Raw genomic sequence first — 18,701 nt, 5'->3', positions numbered from 1 at the left:
CAATTACCAGCAAACACTGACAGGGAGGACGGCTGCATTGTTTTCAATGCAGCTCTCCTCCCTGTCAGTTTGAGCACACTGATCTGGATAAATGAGCTCAGCCTTCCGGATCATTATGCTTAAAGTGAAGCATACACCCCTTGCCCCCTAGTAAAACTCTCCCATCACACAGTTAACACTTTGATTGCCTTCTAATGTAAATACAAACTAATTTACTGGTGATGCGTATTTCCTAGACACAAAGAATAACCCACAATAAATTGCAATTAGGTCAATCACAAGATATATATTATAGCAGAGTAAATAACAGAACCTTGATTTTATCAGTGATTAGCAAATATCATTTGTCAGCAATCAGTATATCATTCCCAATTCCCACGGCCATAGAGAATTAAGAAAAATATTTCTGATATAATACACACTGAAACACTTCAAATGTGTCTTTGGAATAATGCAATTACAGTATACCAATATAGAGGAAAAATAAAAACTCTACTACAATCAATACAACCCAATACGGTGATTTAACAACCAATCTCTCTATACACCATCCAATCTTGAGGGTTCAATCAGATCAATACAATCTCAAAGTAATTAGCAATATATACAGTTGTGTTCATAATAGCAGTCAGACATCACTAACCTGATCAATCACTGTTTTTGGTAGAAATGATATTTCTACATGGCAAATAATTTACTAGCAGGTGTAGTAGAGTAATAGAAATCCAACAGACCCAACAGTCATGACATGCATGCTGCTGATTCTGTGTAATTGAATCACTAATTGAAAGGGGCATGTTCAAAATAATAGCAGTGTGGAGTTCTGTTAGTGAGGTCATTCATTCTTTGAAAAACAGGTGGCAATTATTGCCCTTATTTAAGGAAGGAAGGCAGCAAATGTTGTACATGCTGGTTACAGTGCATTTCTCTCTGAAATTCTGAGGAAAATGGGTCGTTCCAGACATTGTTCAGAACAGCGTACCTTGATTAAAAAGTTGATTGGAGAGGGGAAAACATATAAAGAAGTACAGAAAATGATAGGCTGCTCATCTAAAATGATCGCAAATGCTTTAAAATGGCAACCAAAACCTGAAAGACATGGAAGAAAGCGAAAAACTACCATTCGAATGGATAGAAGAATAGCCAAAATGGCAAGGACTCAGCCAACAATCAGCTCCAGGAAGATCAAAGAAGATCAAAGAAGGTCTAAAGTTACCTGTGAGTACTGTTACAATTAGAAGACACCTATGTGAAGCCAAGCTATCTGCAAGAAGCCCCCGCAAAGTCCCACTGTTGAAAAAAAGACGTGCTGAAGAGGTTACAATTTGCCAAAGAGCACATTGACTGTCCTAAAGAGAAATGGCGCAACATTTTGTGGACTGGTGAAAGTAAGATTTTTCTTTTTGGGTCTAGTGGCCAGAGACAGTTTGTCAGACGACCCCCAAACACTGAATTCAAGCCACAGTACACTGTGAAGACAGTGAAGCATGGTTGCGCAAGCATCATGATAAGGGGATGTTTCTCATACTACGGTGTTGGGCCTATTTATCGCATACCAGGGATCATGGATCAGTTTGAATACTTGAAGAGGTCATGCTGCCTTATGCTGAAGAGGAAATGCCCTTGAAATGGGTGTTACAACAAGACAACGACCCTAAACACACCAGTAAACGTGCAACATCTTGGTTCCAGACCAACAAGATTGACGTTATGGAGTGACCAGCCCAATCCCCGGATCTTAATCCAATAGAAAACTTGTGGGGTGACATCAAAAATGCAGTTTCTGAGGTAAAACCAAGACATAGAGAAGAACTGTGGAATGTAGTTCAATCATCATGGGCTGGAATACCTGTTCACAGGTGCCAGAAGTTGGTTGACTCCATACAACACAGATGTACAGCAGTTCTCAGAAACAGTGCTTATACAACTAAATATTAATTGATTCAAAGGAAAGCAAAATCTTCAAACATTTTTCAGTTTATATAGTGAATGTTTGAGTTTGTAAAGAAGAATACAAACTGCTATGTTTTTTGAACAGTCTAATTCACTTTTCTTCAATTTTTTTAGAGGAACAACACAAATTTGATATATTTTTCATCATGTTTTGATTTGGAATAGAATGTGTAGTGTTCCCAATGCATTTGTGTGTATGGAAATAAAAGCTATTAGAAGGATTTTGATCTTTATTCACTTTTTTCAACACACTGCTATTATTTTGAACAGAACTGTATATATATATACTGTATTGCCGAAAGTATTGGGATGGCCCACTCTTTGCAGCTATACCAGCTTCAACTCTTCTGGGAAGGCTGTCCACAAGGTTTAGGAGTGTGTCTATGGGAATGTTTGGCCATTCTTCAACAAGCACATTTGGGAGGTCAGTCACCGATGTTGGACGAGAAGGCCTGCCTCGCAGTCTCTGCTCTAATTCATACCAAAGGTGTTCTATCGAGTTTAGTGTTGCCTGCGGCAGCACATGAACTAAATACACCATTGTCCTACAAGACACAATGCCATACACATAAGTGGTTTACAAAGCAAATATTATCGTGGATTAACTACACTCTTTCTTTTTTCCCTAATTTTTATTGCCTCACTGTTAAGTCATATGGGTATTGTTATTGTAGCATTTACCTAATTAAATTTGGCAGTCTTTTTTTTTTCACCTCAGTACTGAAAGCTCCCCTTCAGCTAGTGACATTGTGCTTATAAGACTCCTAACTACGCACTTTCGCCTGCCGACAACATAAGCTGATCATTTGCTGTCCCACCTGCTGCCAAATACCACAGAGCCTTTGAACTCAGTTTGCGCCTGAATTATTGCGATTGCTTCATACTGGACACACTTTTCCCCTCAGTCTAGGTCCATTAAACTGCAGGGAAAGACTCTTACATAACAATAGCAGAATACAGGCAGCACATGGGACAGAGGGCAGCAAGCTGAAGCAGGCCCCCAGGGAAACTCCAAGTTTGTCTCAGGTTAATAGCAGTTCCCTTGTTCCAGAGCAAAGCCTAATGCCTAGTACAAACAATGTGAAAATTGGAAGAAAAATACCACTTTCAAAGCAATTGTCAGATAATCTTATCGTTAGTACACAACTTTCGTGAGCCAATCTTTACAGTTCATGCAAATTATCCAAAGGGACAATTTTCTTGTATGATACCAGAATGAACGATTCTTTTTTAATCAGTACAGTATTCATCCAAAAAAATTGAGTGACCAAGACCACGCATGTTCGAAAATGAAAGAATACATTACAATACAATACATTACATCATTTCTGAAGTTGTATACTGCCGTACAAGAATTTTTGCAACTTTAGTACCTCTTCATTTTTTATATAAGAATAGCATGCAATAAAAACGGATGACCTTTCATCCAATATTCTCATCATGTGTACATAGCTTAACTTATCTGCAAACTTTGTTGCAGATTCCTACCTTTTGTTATTCAGAAGATGTAGTAGTTTGTCTGTGTTTGTGCTGAGTGAATCTGTATGGTAGTGGTTTTACAATTATCAATGAGCTGCTGCACCTGCAGGATTCTAATGAGGAAATCGTCAGGGTCTGCATCTTTTTAGACATGATTTCCCTTTGGTAGTATCTAACTAAAAAAGACATTTTTATTGCAGTGAATGCCAAAAATCTGGCTTGTATCTTACTGCAGACTTCTGGGGAAATCAGTAAGCATGGGGGCGTTTTGTACACCATCTGTGCACAGAACACCTCCAGGTTGCCATATTGCATTGCATTTTACAGAAAATTACAGTGCTGCAGATTGAAAAGGAAAGTGGTCTGTCTCCTGGAATCTCCTCCATGCTTTTGAGGCTGTGCTGGGAGACACAGAAAACCTTCTGGCAATGGCACATTTTGATATGCCACCCTGGAGGAGTTGGACAGCCTGTGTAACCTCTGTGGGGTCCAGGTATCGCCTCATGCTACCAGTAAAACCATTCCTGTTTTGGGGTTGTCTCATTGTTGCCCATCTAGTGCACCTGTTGTTAATTTCATTAACACCAAAGCAGCTGAAACTGATTAACAACCCCCTCTGCTACTTAACTGACCAGATCAATATCCCAGGATTTTATTTGACATGATGCTATACTCTGATTAAAAAGGGTTCCTTTAATTTTTTTGAGCAGTTTGTGTATAAATATATATATATATATATATACAGTGGGGATCGAAAGTTTGGGCACCCCAGCTAAAAATTTGTATTAATGTGCATAAAGAAGCCAAGGAAAGATGGAAAAATCTCCAAAAGGCATCAAATTACAGATTAGACATTCTTATAATATGTCAACAAAAGTTAGATTTTATTTCCATTATTTACACTTTCAAAATAACAGAAAACAAAAAAAATGGCGTCTGCAAAAGTTTGGGCACCCTGCAGAGTTAATATCTTGTACTGCCCCCTTTGGCAAGTATCACAGCTTGTAAACGCTTCTTGTAGCCAGCCAAGAGTCTTTCAATTCTTGTTTGAGGTATCTTTGCCCATTCTTCCTTACAAAAGTCTTCCAGTTCTTTGAGATTTCTGGGCTGTCTGTCACGCACTGCTCTTTTAAGGTCTATCCATAGATTTTCAATTATGTTGAGGTCAGGAGATTGTGAAGGCCATGGCAAAACCTTCAGTTTACGCCTCTTGATGTAATCCCCCGTGGATTTCAAGGTGTGTTTAGGATCATTATCCATTTGTAGAAGCCATCCTAACTTCAGCTTTTTCACAGATGGCATCAAGTTACCATCAAGTTACCATCCAAAATTTGCTGAAATTTTATTGAATCCATTTTTCCTTCTACTCGTGAGATGTTCCCTGTGCCACTGGCTGCAACACAAACCCAAAGCATGATTGATCCAACCCCATGTCTAACAGTTGGACAGAGGTTCTTTTCATTAAATTCTGTGTCCCTTCTTCTCCAAACGTACCTTTGCTCATTCCGGCCAAAAAGTTCAATTTTAACCTCATCAGTCCACAGAACTTGTTTCCAAAATGCATCAGGCTTGTCTATATGTTCATTTGCAAAGTTCAAACGATGATTTTTGTGGCGAGGACATAGAAGAGGTTTTCTTCTGATGACTCTTCCATGAAGACCATATTTATACAAGTATCTCTTTATAGTGGAATAGTGTACCACAACTCCAGTGTCTGCCAGATCTTTCTGGAGGGATCGTGCAGTCAAACGTGGGTTTTGAATTGTTTTTCTCACAATCCTGCGAGCTGTTCTGTCTGATATTTTTCTTGGTCTTCCAGATCTTGCTTTAACTTCCACTGTTCCTGATGACTGCCATTTCTTAATTACATTCTGAACAGAGGATATTGACAGACTCATCTGACCTTGCCGCAACAATCAGCACCATGGATTCTTCTAAGCAGTTGTCTAGAAAACTGAAACTGAAAATAGTTGACGCTCACAAAGCTGGAGAAGGCTATAAGAAGATAGCAAAGTGTTTTCAGATGTCAATATCCTCTGTTCAGAATGTAATTAAGAAATGGCAGTCATCAGGAACAGCGGAAGTTAAAGCAAGATCTGGAAGACCAAGAAAAATATCAGACAGAACAGCTCGCAGGATTGTGAGAAAAACAATTCAAAACCCACGTTTGACTGCACGATCCCTCCAGAAAGATCTGGCAGACACTGGAGTTGTGGTACACTATTCCACTATAAAGAGATACTTGTATAAATATGGTCTTCATGGAAGAGTCATCAGAAGAAAACCTCTTCTATGTCCTCGCCACAAAAATCATCGTTTGAACTTTGCAAATGAACATATAGACAAGCCTGATGCATTTTGGAAACAAGTTCTGTGGACTGATGAGGTTAAAATTGAACTTTTTGGCCGGAATGAGCAAAGGTACGTTTGGAGAAGAAGGGACACAGAATTTAATGAAAAGAACCTCTGTCCAACTGTTAGACATTGGGTTGGATCAATCATGCTTTGGGTTTGTGTTGCAGCCAGTGGCACAGGGAACATCTCACGAGTAGAAGGAAAAATGGATTCAATAAAATTTCAGCAAATTTTGGATGGTAACTTGATGGTAACTTGATGCCATCTGTGAAAAAGCTGAAGTTAGGATGGCTTCTACAAATGGATAATGATCCTAAACACACCTTGAAATCCACGGGGGATTACATCAAGAGGCGTAAACTGAAGGTTTTGCCATGGCCTTCACAATCTCCTGACCTCAACATAATTGAAAATCTATGGATAGACCTTAAAAGAGCAGTGCGTGACAGACAGCCCAGAAATCTCAAAGAACTGGAAGACTTTTGTAAGGAAGAATGGGCAAAGATACCTCAAACAAGAATTGAAAGACTCTTGGCTGGCTACAAGAAGCGTTTACAAGCTGTGATACTTGCCAAAGGGGGCAGTACAAGATATTAACTCTGCAGGGTGCCCAAACTTTTGCAGACGCCATTTTTTTTGTTTTCTGTTATTTTGAAAGTGTAAATAATGGAAATAAAATCTAACTTTTGTTGACATATTATAAGAATGTCTAATCTGTAATTTGATGCCTTTTGGAGATTTTTCCATCTTTCCTTGGCTTCTTTATGCACATTAATACACATTTTTAGCTGGGGTGCCCAAACTTTCGATCCCCACTGTATATATATATATATATATATATATATATATATATATATACAGACACACATACATACAGTCAGGTCCATAAATATTGGGACATCGACACAATTCTAACATTTTTGGCTCTATACACCACCACAATGGATTTGAAATGAAACGAACAAGATGTGCTTTAACTGCAGACTGAGGGTATTTACATCCAAATCAGGTGAACGGTGTAGGAATTACAACAGTTTGCATATGTGCCTCCTACTTGTTAAGGGACCAAAAGTAATGGGACAGAATAATAATCATAAATCAAACTTTCACTTTTTAATACTTGGTTGTAAATCCTTTGCAGTCAATTACAGCCTGAATTCTGGAACGCATAGACATCACCAGACGCTGGGTTTCATCCCTGTGATGCTCTGCCAGGCCTCTACTGCAACTGTCTTCAGTTCCTGCTTGTTCTTGGGGCATTTTCCCTTCAGTTTTGTCTTCAGCAAGTGAAATGCATGCTCAATCGGATTCAGGTCAGGTGATTGACTTGGCCATTGCATAACATTCCACTTCTTTCCCTTAAACTCTTTGGTTGCTTTTGCAGTATGCTTTGGGTCATTGTCCATCTGCACTGTAAAGCGGCGTCCAATGAGTTCTGAAGCATTTGGCTGAATATGAGCAGATAATATTGCCCAAAACACTTCAGAATTCATCCTGCTGCTTTTGTCAGCAGTCACATCATCAATAAATACAAGAGAACCAGTTCCATTGGCAGTCATACATGCCCACGCCATGACACTACCACCACCATGCTTCACTGATGAGGTGGTATGCTTAGGATCATGAGCAGTTCACTTTCCTTCTCCATACTCTACTCTTCCCATCACTCTGGTACAAGTTGATCTTGGTCTCATCTGCCATAGGATGTTGTTCCAGAATTGTGAAGGCTTTTTTAGATGTCGTTTGGCAAACTCTAATCTGGCCTTCCTGTTTTTGAGGCTCACCAATGGTTTGTGGTGAACCCTCTGTATTCACTCTGGTGAAGTCTTCTCTTGATTGTTGACTTTGACACACGTACACCTACCTCCTGGAGAGTGTTCTTGATCTGGCCAACTGTTGTGAAGGGTGTTTTCTTCACCAGGGAAAGAATTGTTCGGTCATCCACCACAGTTGTTTTCCGTGGTCTTCCGGGTCTTTTGGTGTTGCTGAGCTCACCGCTGCGTTCCTTCTTTTTAAGAATGTTCCAAACAGTTGTTTTGGCCACACCTAATGTTTTTGCTATCTCTCTGATGGGTTTGTTTTGTTTTTTCAGCCTAATGATGACTTGCTTCAATGATAATGACAGCTCTTTGGATCTCATCTTGAGAGTTGACAGCAACAGATTCCAAATGCAAATAGCACACTTGAAATGAACTCTGGACCTTTTATCTGCTCATTGTAATTGGGATAATGAGGGAATAACACACACCTGGCCATGGAACAGCTGAGAAGCCAATTGTCCCATTACTTTTGGTCCCTTAACAAGTGGGAGGCACATATGCAAACTGTTGTAATTTCTACACCGTTCACCTGATTTGGATGTAAATACCCTCAAATTAAAGCTGACAGTCTGCACATCTTGTTCGTTTCATTTCAAATCCATTGTGGTGGTGTATAGAGCCAAAAATGTTAGAATTGTGTCGATGTCCCAATATTTATGGACCTGACTGTACATACTGTATCTCACAGAAGTGTCACTTGAAAAGATATAATAAATTATTTACATAAATGTGAGGGGTGTACTCACTTCTGTGAGATACTGTATATCTCATATATAGGTCCATATATATTTGAACACAATTTTTATACTTTTGGCTCTGTATGCCACCAGAATAAATTAAAATGGAACAATCCAAATGAATTTGGAGTGCAGACTTTCAGCTTTAATTCAAAGGGTTGAACATAAATATCACGTACAAATTTTAGGAACTGCAACCATTTTTATACACAGTCCCTCCATTTTCAGGGGCTCAAATGTAATTGGAAAAATGAATATAATCATCAATAAAATGTTCATTTTTAATATTTTGCTGAGAATCCTTTACTGGCAATGACTGCCTGAAGTCTAGAACCCATGGACATTACCAAAGACTGGGTTTCCTCCTTTCTGATGCTTTACCAGGCTATAACTGCAGCTGTCTTTAGTTGTTCTTTGTTTGTGGGTCTTTCTGCCTTTAGTTTTGCCTTCAGCAAGTGAAATGCATGCTCAATTGGGTTGAGATCAGGTGATTGACTTGACCATTGCAGAATATTCCACTTCTTTTCCTTCAAAAGCTCCTGGGTCGCTTTTGCAGTGTGTTTTGGATCATCGTCCATCTGTATTGTGAAGCACCGTCCAATCAACTTTGCTGCATTTGGCTGAATCTGGGCTGACAGTATATCTCTAAACACTGCAGAATTCATCTGCCTGCTTCTGTCTTCTGTCACATCATCAATATACACCAATGACCCAGTGCCACTGGACGCCATGCATGCCCATGCCATCACACTGCCTCCACCATGTTTTGCAGATGACGTTGTGTGCTTTGGATCGTAAACTGTTCCAAGCCTTCTCCACACTTTCTTCCCATCAATCTGGTACAGATTATTCTTAGTTTCATCCATCCAAAGAATACTTTTCCAGAACTGGTCTGGCTTTTTTAGATATTTTTTGGCAAAGTCAAATCTGACTTTTCTATTCTTCAGGCTTATGAATGGTTTGCACCTTGTGGTTAACCTTCTGTATTTGCTCTCGTGATTGAAGAATTTGACAGTGATACACCCATCTCCTGGAGAGTGTCCTTCACTTGTCTGGATGTTGTGAATGGGTTTTTCTTTACCATAGAGAGGATCCTGCGATCATCCACCACTGTTGTCTTCCATGGATGTCCATGTCTTTTTATGTTGCTGAGCTCACCAGTGCATTCTTCTTTCCTCAGAATGTAACAAACTGTTGATTTGGCCACTCTTAATGTTGCTGCTATGTCTCTGATAGATTTGTTTCATTTTTGAAGCCTTACAATGGCGTGTTCCACTTGCATGGACAACTCCTTTGAACACATGATGTAGATTCACAGCAATAGATTCCAAATGCAAATACCACACTTAGAATCAACTCCAGACCTTTTACCTGCTTAATTGATGAAGAAATAACAAAGGAGTAGCCCACACCTGGCCATAAAACAGCTTTTGATTCAATTGTCCAATTACTTTTGGTCCCTTGAAAAAGGGGGGATGACTACTCTTAAGAGCTGTAATTTCTAAACTCTTCCTCCAATTTGCATGTACATACCCTCAAATTAAACCAGAGAGTGTGCACTTGCAGCTCATATCTATTATATAACTATAGCTTGAATAGGTTTTGGTAAATATCTGAAAAAAACTGAAATTGTGCCTGTGTCCAAATATATATGAACCTAACTATATATATATATATACATACATACATACACATACATATATATATATATATATATATATATATATATATATAAAACATTTTTTTTTTTAAGTGAAATATGTCATACTTACTTGCTCTGTGTAATGGTTTTGCATTACCCATGAACCTCCACTTCTGGGGTCCCCCATCTGCCCTGTCGGCTCCTCCTCTTTTCTGTGCACCCCCATAGGAAGCTACTTCCTGTGGTGGCACAGCTGTAGGCTTGCTCCAGATCTCGGACCAAACTTCCCTTTCCTTCTCACAGCATTTAATTGGCCAGTGGCTCCCATTGTGTCTGAGTCTGTGAAAGAGGAGAGAGAAAGAACCAGTGCTGCTGCAGACGGACACAGTGCTGGATCGATACAGTACTCCGGTAAGTATTTCAGAAGGGAGGGGAAACAACTAGTGGAAGGTTTTTTACCTTATTGTAGGTAATACATTAAGGAAAATAACCTTTTGGTTTTAAAACCACTTTAACTGTTTGTTCAGGTCAGTTGACCCTTATTGTGTTTTTCAGTGAGTCTGTTGGTCATGTTTTAGCTGGTTTGTTGCCCACCTCCCATTTATTGCTTGGGGTTGTCCCATGGTCTATGGATCGATACCTATCTCCTGTACTGTATGATAGACATAATAGGAATTGACTTACCTGTAAATTTCATATCTTGAATTACAGTACAGGACATCGGTCCTTCAGGTACTTAAATTCCTATTTTTTGTTTTCACATGATTGGATGAGGGAAGTCAGCTGCGCTTTACCTCATTTACTAAGCTAAAGGAAATTTCCCTTGCAAAGTGAACAGCCTATGTGCCTTTAGTAAATCAACCCCCTTGAGAAACTTACCCAGAATGATTTTTGTCCACCATCTCTGACCATATGGCTGTTATAGGTCCGAAATTTAGGAAGTACTAAGGCGAGAGAGCCAGGCAACTAACATTTTCAGAAGGAGGTCAGCAGTGGCAATCCCATATTTGTATATAAAAAATGTGCAGCTCTAAATAAATTAAATAGGACAAACGGAGTATGAGTATTGTCCCCACTATTAAAGACATAAATCATTGACAGTCTATATAGTGACGATATCGTGGTATATAACTTCAATCCAGTGGTGGTGCTCCCAGTGGTACGGTAAGAATTACGCACTCACCAGAAGCGTAATTCAATTACGCGGTATGCAAATCAACACGGGTCTCCTTCACAGGTATAGGTCCGGACTGGAACTCAGGGTGATTCTCCCTCTAGATGGTAAGGATATGAGCCCTCAGAGGATGTGGATAGATCCAGCTGGCCAGAGGTCCCTTTAAGGGATAGGTGGGTACAGATGCCTCCTTACAGGTGCTTCCTTCTCTGGATATGATGGACTTGTAAATGGATTGCAGCAGGGCTCTATAAATGATATAATTCCCAGAATGACTCCAACATGTTGATTTACATACTGCGTAATTAAATTACACTTCTGGTGAGTGCGTAATTCTTACCTTACCACTGGGAGCACCACCACTGGATTGAAGTTATATATCACGATATCGTCACTATATAGACTGTCACTGATTTATGTCTTTATTAGTGGGGACAATACTCATACTCCGTTTATCCTGTTTAATTTATTTATCAGCGCTGCACATTTTTTATATGTTTATGACAAGGTTTTATTTGGTTTCCTTGAGTGTCCAACTGCTTACCTTAAGAGCGCTCACTTTCATTGCCATTTTATTCTAATCCCATATTTGTGTCAGTACAAGTTTCTCCAAATAAATTAAAGCAGGCCTGCTTACTTGGCAAAATTAATGATTCTTCCTCAAAATCCTTTTTATAGAGATGTCAAATAAAGTGGTAAGAACACTAATTTATGTAGAACACTGATTTATGTAGGTTCCCTGTTGTCGTGCTTCTTGTGTAAAATTTTATGTATTTTTTTTGTTTAATAATTTTTTTTTTTTTTAAGAGATCAAACCCTGTGCATCATCTCCTTGCCTGAATGGGGGAACATGCAAGAATCTGGAAGATAGTTACAGCTGTGTGTGTACAGGGGGGTACACCGGTGATCGCTGTCAGACAGGTAAGGAGACTTTGAAAACTCTCAAGTTAATAAAAATTGTTGCATGTTGTTATTCAGTCCATTATCAGACCAGAAATAAATACATTTTCAAATATATCTCTTCTGTTTATAAAGGGGCCATGCCCAAATATATTGCAGAAGAGGACTTGCCATTGCCTGATGTTGTAGCCTAAAAGGTCTTTTTTACTATAAAAGTATAGCATGCCACATTCATACTGAATCATTTATGTTTCTTTTATACACTTCTTTGAAGATTTCTGCATTCTTATGTCAGTTTTGCTTTGTGTTTTACCATGGCGTAGATAGCTTGTTACACCCCATAAAGTGAGATGGAAGCGCAGGGTACCACTCTCAAATGAGAAAGCGTATACAATGTTAGCATTTTTCATTATTTACATTAGGAGAGAAGCTGCTTGCCAGTTTTGCCAAGATGTTTTTATTCCCAGCAGAGTTTTTCTGTAATATACCTTCTTCATCTAGATATCCAACCATGTGCTTCCTTTCCTTGCCTTAATGGGGGCATCTGTGAGGATACACCTGAAGGATTCACCTGTTTGTGTAAACGAGGATACTCAGGCATTCATTGCCAGACAGGTGAGTGTGAGATCAGTATAAACGTTATGCTTTCTGCCAACCAGTGATGTACATTTTACCTGACTGATGCAGTCTTCTGTCTGCCATATGTATAGGTGCTTCACAATGGAAAGTGTAGTGATAATAACCATTTCTTATACATCTAATTTTATTTAGAGATTAAACCGTGTTCTTCATCTCCATGCCTAAACGGGGGAATGTGTAAGGATGTGAGTGGTACTTATATCTGCGTGTGTCCTCGAAGATTCTCTGGTTCACACTGTGAAACAGGTAAAATAACCTTTGTCTCGCTTTCTGGGTTATAGCTGTAGTTGCTGTCTTTAGTTTATGTAGCTGGTGTTAAGACAGAGTGATACTGAAAATCAGGTAAGGTCTTGTCTAGTGTCCTGCGTGAAGGGAAAATGCAGTGAATGTTTAGTAAGATATATCTTTAATTTTGATATGATTTTTACAAACTTGTTCTTCCATATGTTGTCATTGTATTAAATACAGAGAAATGGAAATAAGCATCTAAAAAAGGATTTCTGTGATTTAAGAGTTACTAAACCCACATGAGTAAAATCAGTCTATATATGCAGTAAAACATGCTTGTTATACTCATTGTGGAACCTAAGGGGTTAATCCTCCGCATTGTGTAAAAAGGATGTTTGATCCTGTTTTCCCTGATCCTCCCCTTATTCTGCTGTCCCCAATCTATCTGTTGATAGTACAGAACTCTAGGAGTCACTCTGAACATGTTCAGTTTAATCTGTATTCCTAGAGAGTTTTTTTTTCTTTTGGGAGGGTGCATGTGATCTGTGCTGGGCCAATCGGGACTGTCCAGACAGAGGGTCAGGGGTCCTGCAGCCTCACAGGACAGTCAAAGCAGAATGAAAACTCCTCCTACAAGCTTTAACCAGTGCTCAGCTGGATACTGATAGAAGTCACAAGACTGCTATGTGCCTCTGATGAGAAAAGGTATAAAGGTATCTCTGCTTAAAGTATAAGTTCACATTTTTAAACATGCTACATGTTACACCCATATTCAGGGTTTAACATGTTACAAAAGGACCGGCTTCCACTCCCCCCTGATTCCCCGTTTTGACAGGTAGCAGGGGATCTTCTGCCCCCCCCAGCTGTCACAATTGTTTTTAAAATGTGGCCATGTGTGGCTCGGCTGCCTCACTTATTGACAGTATTCTATGAATGGGAAAACTGACAGCCACAAAGGCTTGTAGTTCTCAGTGAACTACCATGGTGATGTTGAGCGCCGTAGTAGTTAATTGACTTTTCCTGTCAGTGCTTATCTGCTTGCCCATACAAGGTGTGAGCACACAGATACACTGACAGGTCTGCAGAAGTCCTGCATGGCACCAGTGATCTGCTAATCACAGGTGCAATGCTTTGCAGGCTCCCAAAACAAAAAATAGTCAATGCACATTTTTTTATCTGCAAAAAAATGTACATTTTTTTTTTTTGTTAAAAGATGACCTTATCCTTAAACAACCATTGAGATAAGTTCATTATTTTCAGTGTGTCATTGCACTTATGAATTTGCATTGTGTGCAGGATCAGCAAAGTACAATCATTGTATAGCACTGCACTTCAATAAGCAGGGCCTGAGTAGGTACTGAGCAGATACTTCTTTGTGCATGTAAAGATACAAATAATACAAAGAAACAAGGCTTTTTTAATGTTAATACACATTAATGAGGCTATTTGCATTATTATTATCTCTTTTACATGTTAAAAGAAAACATTCTGAAGACTGTACATTCAGCACAGTACGTGGAAGCACACTCTTCTATGCAGCCAGTGACATTTGACATGTAATATCTCATGATACTCTGGCAAAGAAGAAGATTGGTGAATATAATAAAACTAAATTGAACCAGTGCCATACTTGTATATATGTAATACGTACAGTATATACAGTGGGGATCGAAAGTTTGGGCACCCCAGTTAAAATTTGTATTAATGTGCATAAAGAAGCCAAGGAAAGATGGAAAAATCTCCAAAAGGCATCAAATTACAGATTAGACATTCTTATAATATGTCAACAAAAGTTAGATTTTATTTCCATCATTTACACTTTCAAAATAACAGAAAACAAAAAAATGGCGTCTGCAAAAGTTTGGGCACCCTGCAGAGTTAATATCTTGTACTGCCCCCTTTGGCAAGTATCACAGCTTGTAAACGCTTTTTGTAGCCAGCCAAGAGTCTTTCAATTCTTGTTTGAGGTATCTTTGCCCATTCTTCCTTTCTAAAGTCTTCCAGTTCTTTGAGATTTCTGGGCTGTCTGTCACGCACTGCTCTTTTAAGGTCTATCCATAGATTTTCAATTATGTTGAGGTCAGGAGATTGTGAAGGCCATGGCAAAACCTTCAGTTTACGCCTCTTGATGTAATCCCTTGTGGATTTCGAGGTGTGTTTAGGATCATTATCCATTTGTAGAAGCCATCCTCTCTTTAACTTCAGTTTTTTCACAGATGGCATCAAGTTACCATCCAAAATTTGCTGAAATTTTATTGAATCCATTTTTCCTTCTACTCGTGAGATGTTCCCTGTGCCCCTGGCTGCAACACAACCCCAAAGCATGATTGATCCAACCCCATGCTTAACAGTTGGACAGAGGTTCTTTTCATTAAATTCTGTGCCCCTTCTTCAAACGTACCTTTGCTCATTCCGGCCAAAAAGTTCAATTTTAACCTCATCGGTCCACAGAACTTGTTTCCAAAATGCATCAGGCTTGTCTAAATGTTCATTTGCAAAGTTCAAACGATGATTTTTGTGGTGAGGACGTAGAAGAGGTTTTCTTCTGATGACTCTTCCATGAAGACCATATTTGTACAAGTATCTCTTTATAGTGGAATAGTGTACTACAACTCCAGTGTCTGCCAGATCTTTCTGGAGGGATCGTGCAGTCAAACGTGGGTTTTGAATAGTTTTTCTCACAATCCTGCGAGCTGTTCCGTCTGATATTTTTCTTGGTCTTCCAGATCTTGCTTTAACTTCCACTGTTCCTGATGACTGCCATTTCTTAATTACATTCCGAACAGAGGATATTGACATCTGAAAACGCTTTGCTATCTTCTTATAGCCTTCTCCAGCTTTGTGAGCATCAACTATTTTCAGTTTCAGTTTTCTAGACAACTGCTTAGAAGAACCCATGGTGCTGATTGTTGGGGCAAGGTCAGATGAGTCTGGGCATTTAAAACCTTTGAGATTGACATCACCTGGTCTTCCCAGACGATGATTGAGAACAATCCATGACACTGGCAGTTCTGAGCTTTGCAAAGGGGCCAGTGCATGCTATAAATTCTGCAGAGTGCCATTTTTTTGTTTTCTGTTATTTTGAAAGTGTAAATGATGGAAATAAAATCTAACTTTTGTTGACATATTATAAGAATGTCTAATCTGTAATTTGATGCCTTTTGGAGATTTTTCCATCATTCCTTGGCTTCATTATGCACATTAATACAAATTTTTAGCTGGGGTGCCCAAACTTTCGATCCCCACTGTACATATATAAAAGCGTGGGGCTGAGTCAAGTTAGTTTTATTTGTTTTAGTACATTTAAGTTGGTGGTACACTTATAGACTTTGGCATCAGCACGATTTACATTGGCTTTTTCATGTAAAGTAATACACAGGTGTGTGCAAGGGATTTTCATTTTATATTGGTGATTATAATGTTTGGGATCACAGGTCTCCCTCTAGTTGAAAATAAATAACACTTTTTAAAAAGTTTTAAATTTCGCATTTATTAAAACATCACAGTTTCATATTATATAGAGATTAGATATTTATTTTATTGTGCTGTGTTTGTCTGCACAGAGTTTAGTGTATTTATATAGAAAATATTGTTATTGCTCTCATTGGATGTACAAAAATAACAGTCCTATGTTGAAATAATATGGGTCCTGTCAGATAGTAGACCAGATGCGATTTCTCCTGCGCTCAAGGACCCAGGCCAAGGCCGGTGGCGAGTAGATGGAACCAAAACCAGAAAAAAGCGACCACCAGTGCATACAAGGTTGTGCAGCTCCAAACAAGGCTGGGTAAGCCCGACCAATACTGCAAAGTGAAACAAAAACGAGAATCGCACCAACCTTGCGCATTACCTCAGCAACCACATTTTATTAATTAAAGAATGGTACTCACATACAGCGAATAAAATCAGGCATGTATTCCTCAAAGGGACTTCAGAGATGAGGAGCCAGCGCGAATCCCATCATGGGGGTAGACACTCAGTACAACTGATGCGTTTCGAAGGCCATGCCTTCTTAATCAGAGCTGAAGTCCCTTTGAGGACTACATGTCTGATTTTTTTCACTGTTTGTGAGTACCATTCTTTAATTAATAAAATTTGGTTGCTGAGGTAATGCGCAAGGTTGGTGCGCTTCTCGTTTTTGTTTCACTTTGCAGTCCTGTCAGGTAGTATCTGGCTGAAAAAGGGTTACATGTCAGCAAAGTTTAACTCTAGCAGGGTCTCCTGTTTCTTAAAACATGATCTTAAAATATGAACATATTTTGATATTGTGTATTATCCTTGGCTTTTTTCTAATCTTAGAAAACCGACCGTGCTCCTCATCTCCTTGTCTGAATGGTGGGATGTGCAAGGACATAGATGACAGCTACAGCTGTTTGTGTCCATGGGGATACACCGGGCAGAGATGTGAAACTGGTGAGAATATCTATTTCCAATGATGTCCATCCATTGTTTCATATAAATGTTAGTCATATTGTATGTTGGGGGTCAGCAACCCGTGGCCAGGTGACTGGTAAATCATGGTCTGGGCTTGCTGACCCGTCATCCCAGAGCATCAAACAGAGTGCAAAGCAGGGGGACTACTTGTAAAGTTGGCATTGTAGTAGGGAGCAAGAACTGCATAAGCCGATACTTCCTCTGTAGTGATGGTTTCTGTCCCAATAGAGTGATACCAACTGTACTCCACCTCTTATCCTGGCTTGCGGTCTCCAGAGTGGTACCAGCAGCAGGAAAGAAGCATAACACTGGGCATAATGGTATAGGGCTGCTTTCACACTGATACAACTTTCCTGCAGGTTTGCTGCACTTAGCCATAGACTTCTATTATATCCTGCAGGTTTGGTGCACTTTCTGAAAGTACATCAAAAGACCTGAATGCAGGAGTTTTGGTATGCTTTTAGAAAGTTCACAGCACCTGCAGGATATAATAGAAGTCTATGGCACAGTGCAGATAACCCTGGAAAATTGCAGATACACTTTGCTGCACCCACGGTGCAGGTAAACCGCAGCACTTCAGTGTGAAAGCAGCCTTATAGGAGGCTCAGAACAGTAAGGGTTCATTTATATTTGCAGTTTGCGAGGTGGTAAAACCACCAAAATTAAGATGTGTTTTTGCCACCCCTGCCTCAAATCCACCCCCTTTAGCTGGACTGGCCAGGGGTGTACACATGTCGCATATACAGCAGGAGTTATACGCCCTGTCATGGTTGGTGGATCAAGTGAATGAGGCTGCTGCGCAAGTGCCCTGCAACCTTGTGCAGTACAGCAAACAAGGGGTTAAAGCAGGCAGCGTTGTGTTGCTTTTTCACCACCTGCTTTAACCCCTTGGACCCCACAAAAGCTAGCAGTTGCAGAGTGGCCCCATTTACTTGAAGGGGGCATGATTGGCAGACAGTAAAAACCACCAAAAGCAACAGGGGTCTTTATTCCTGCTGTGGTATGTGTACACCTTTGGATGCTGCCTCAGCAGGTATAGGGGGTAGGGTTTGGGGGCGGTAGAACGTCTGAACGAGCCTTAAGGGTGTCTCTGCTGAATGCAACTAAGGGCTCATTCACAAGTGTATCAGGCACTGCTGTTCCTCTGAAAAGCATATGTGACAGGTGGTGAGGAAGCGATATATTGCTTCCTTACCATATGATGTAAATCCATGATTGCCTTGCTGCATGCAATTGCGACATAGTACTACAGCAATTAGCGGTTTAAATCAGACGTGGGGAGGTGACACTGGGCGACACTGTGCTCGGTGATCTTTGACTTCTCCCATGTTGTTTAGGTA

The 18,701-nt window shown here is 39.7% G+C and overlaps 1 protein-coding gene across 8 annotated transcripts in view; it reads left to right on the top strand.

The window, feature by feature from the left end:
• SNED1 (sushi, nidogen and EGF like domains 1) overlaps positions 1 to 18,701 on the top strand; it is a 269,441-nt gene that overhangs the window by 162,974 nt on the left and 87,766 nt on the right. For all 8 annotated transcript variants that reach the window (XM_089665825.1, XM_089665812.1, XM_089665819.1 and 5 more), the window contains 4 exons: positions 11,968 to 12,081; positions 12,562 to 12,675; positions 12,832 to 12,945; positions 17,227 to 17,340. In XM_089665825.1, coding sequence (XP_089521951.1) covers positions 11,968 to 12,081; positions 12,562 to 12,675; positions 12,832 to 12,945; positions 17,227 to 17,340 — 456 coding nt within the window. The remainder of the gene's footprint in view (positions 1 to 11,967; positions 12,082 to 12,561; positions 12,676 to 12,831; positions 12,946 to 17,226; positions 17,341 to 18,701) is intronic.

This window comes from Staurois parvus, unplaced genomic scaffold (assembly GCF_062004578.1).
Source record: "Staurois parvus isolate SC_StPar_1 unplaced genomic scaffold, SC_StPar_1.0 ptg000049l, whole genome shotgun sequence".
Taxonomy (NCBI): domain Eukaryota; kingdom Metazoa; phylum Chordata; class Amphibia; order Anura; family Ranidae; genus Staurois; species Staurois parvus.
The sequence above is the reverse complement of the archived record's forward strand: the minus strand, read 5'-3'. Positions and strand labels throughout refer to the sequence as shown.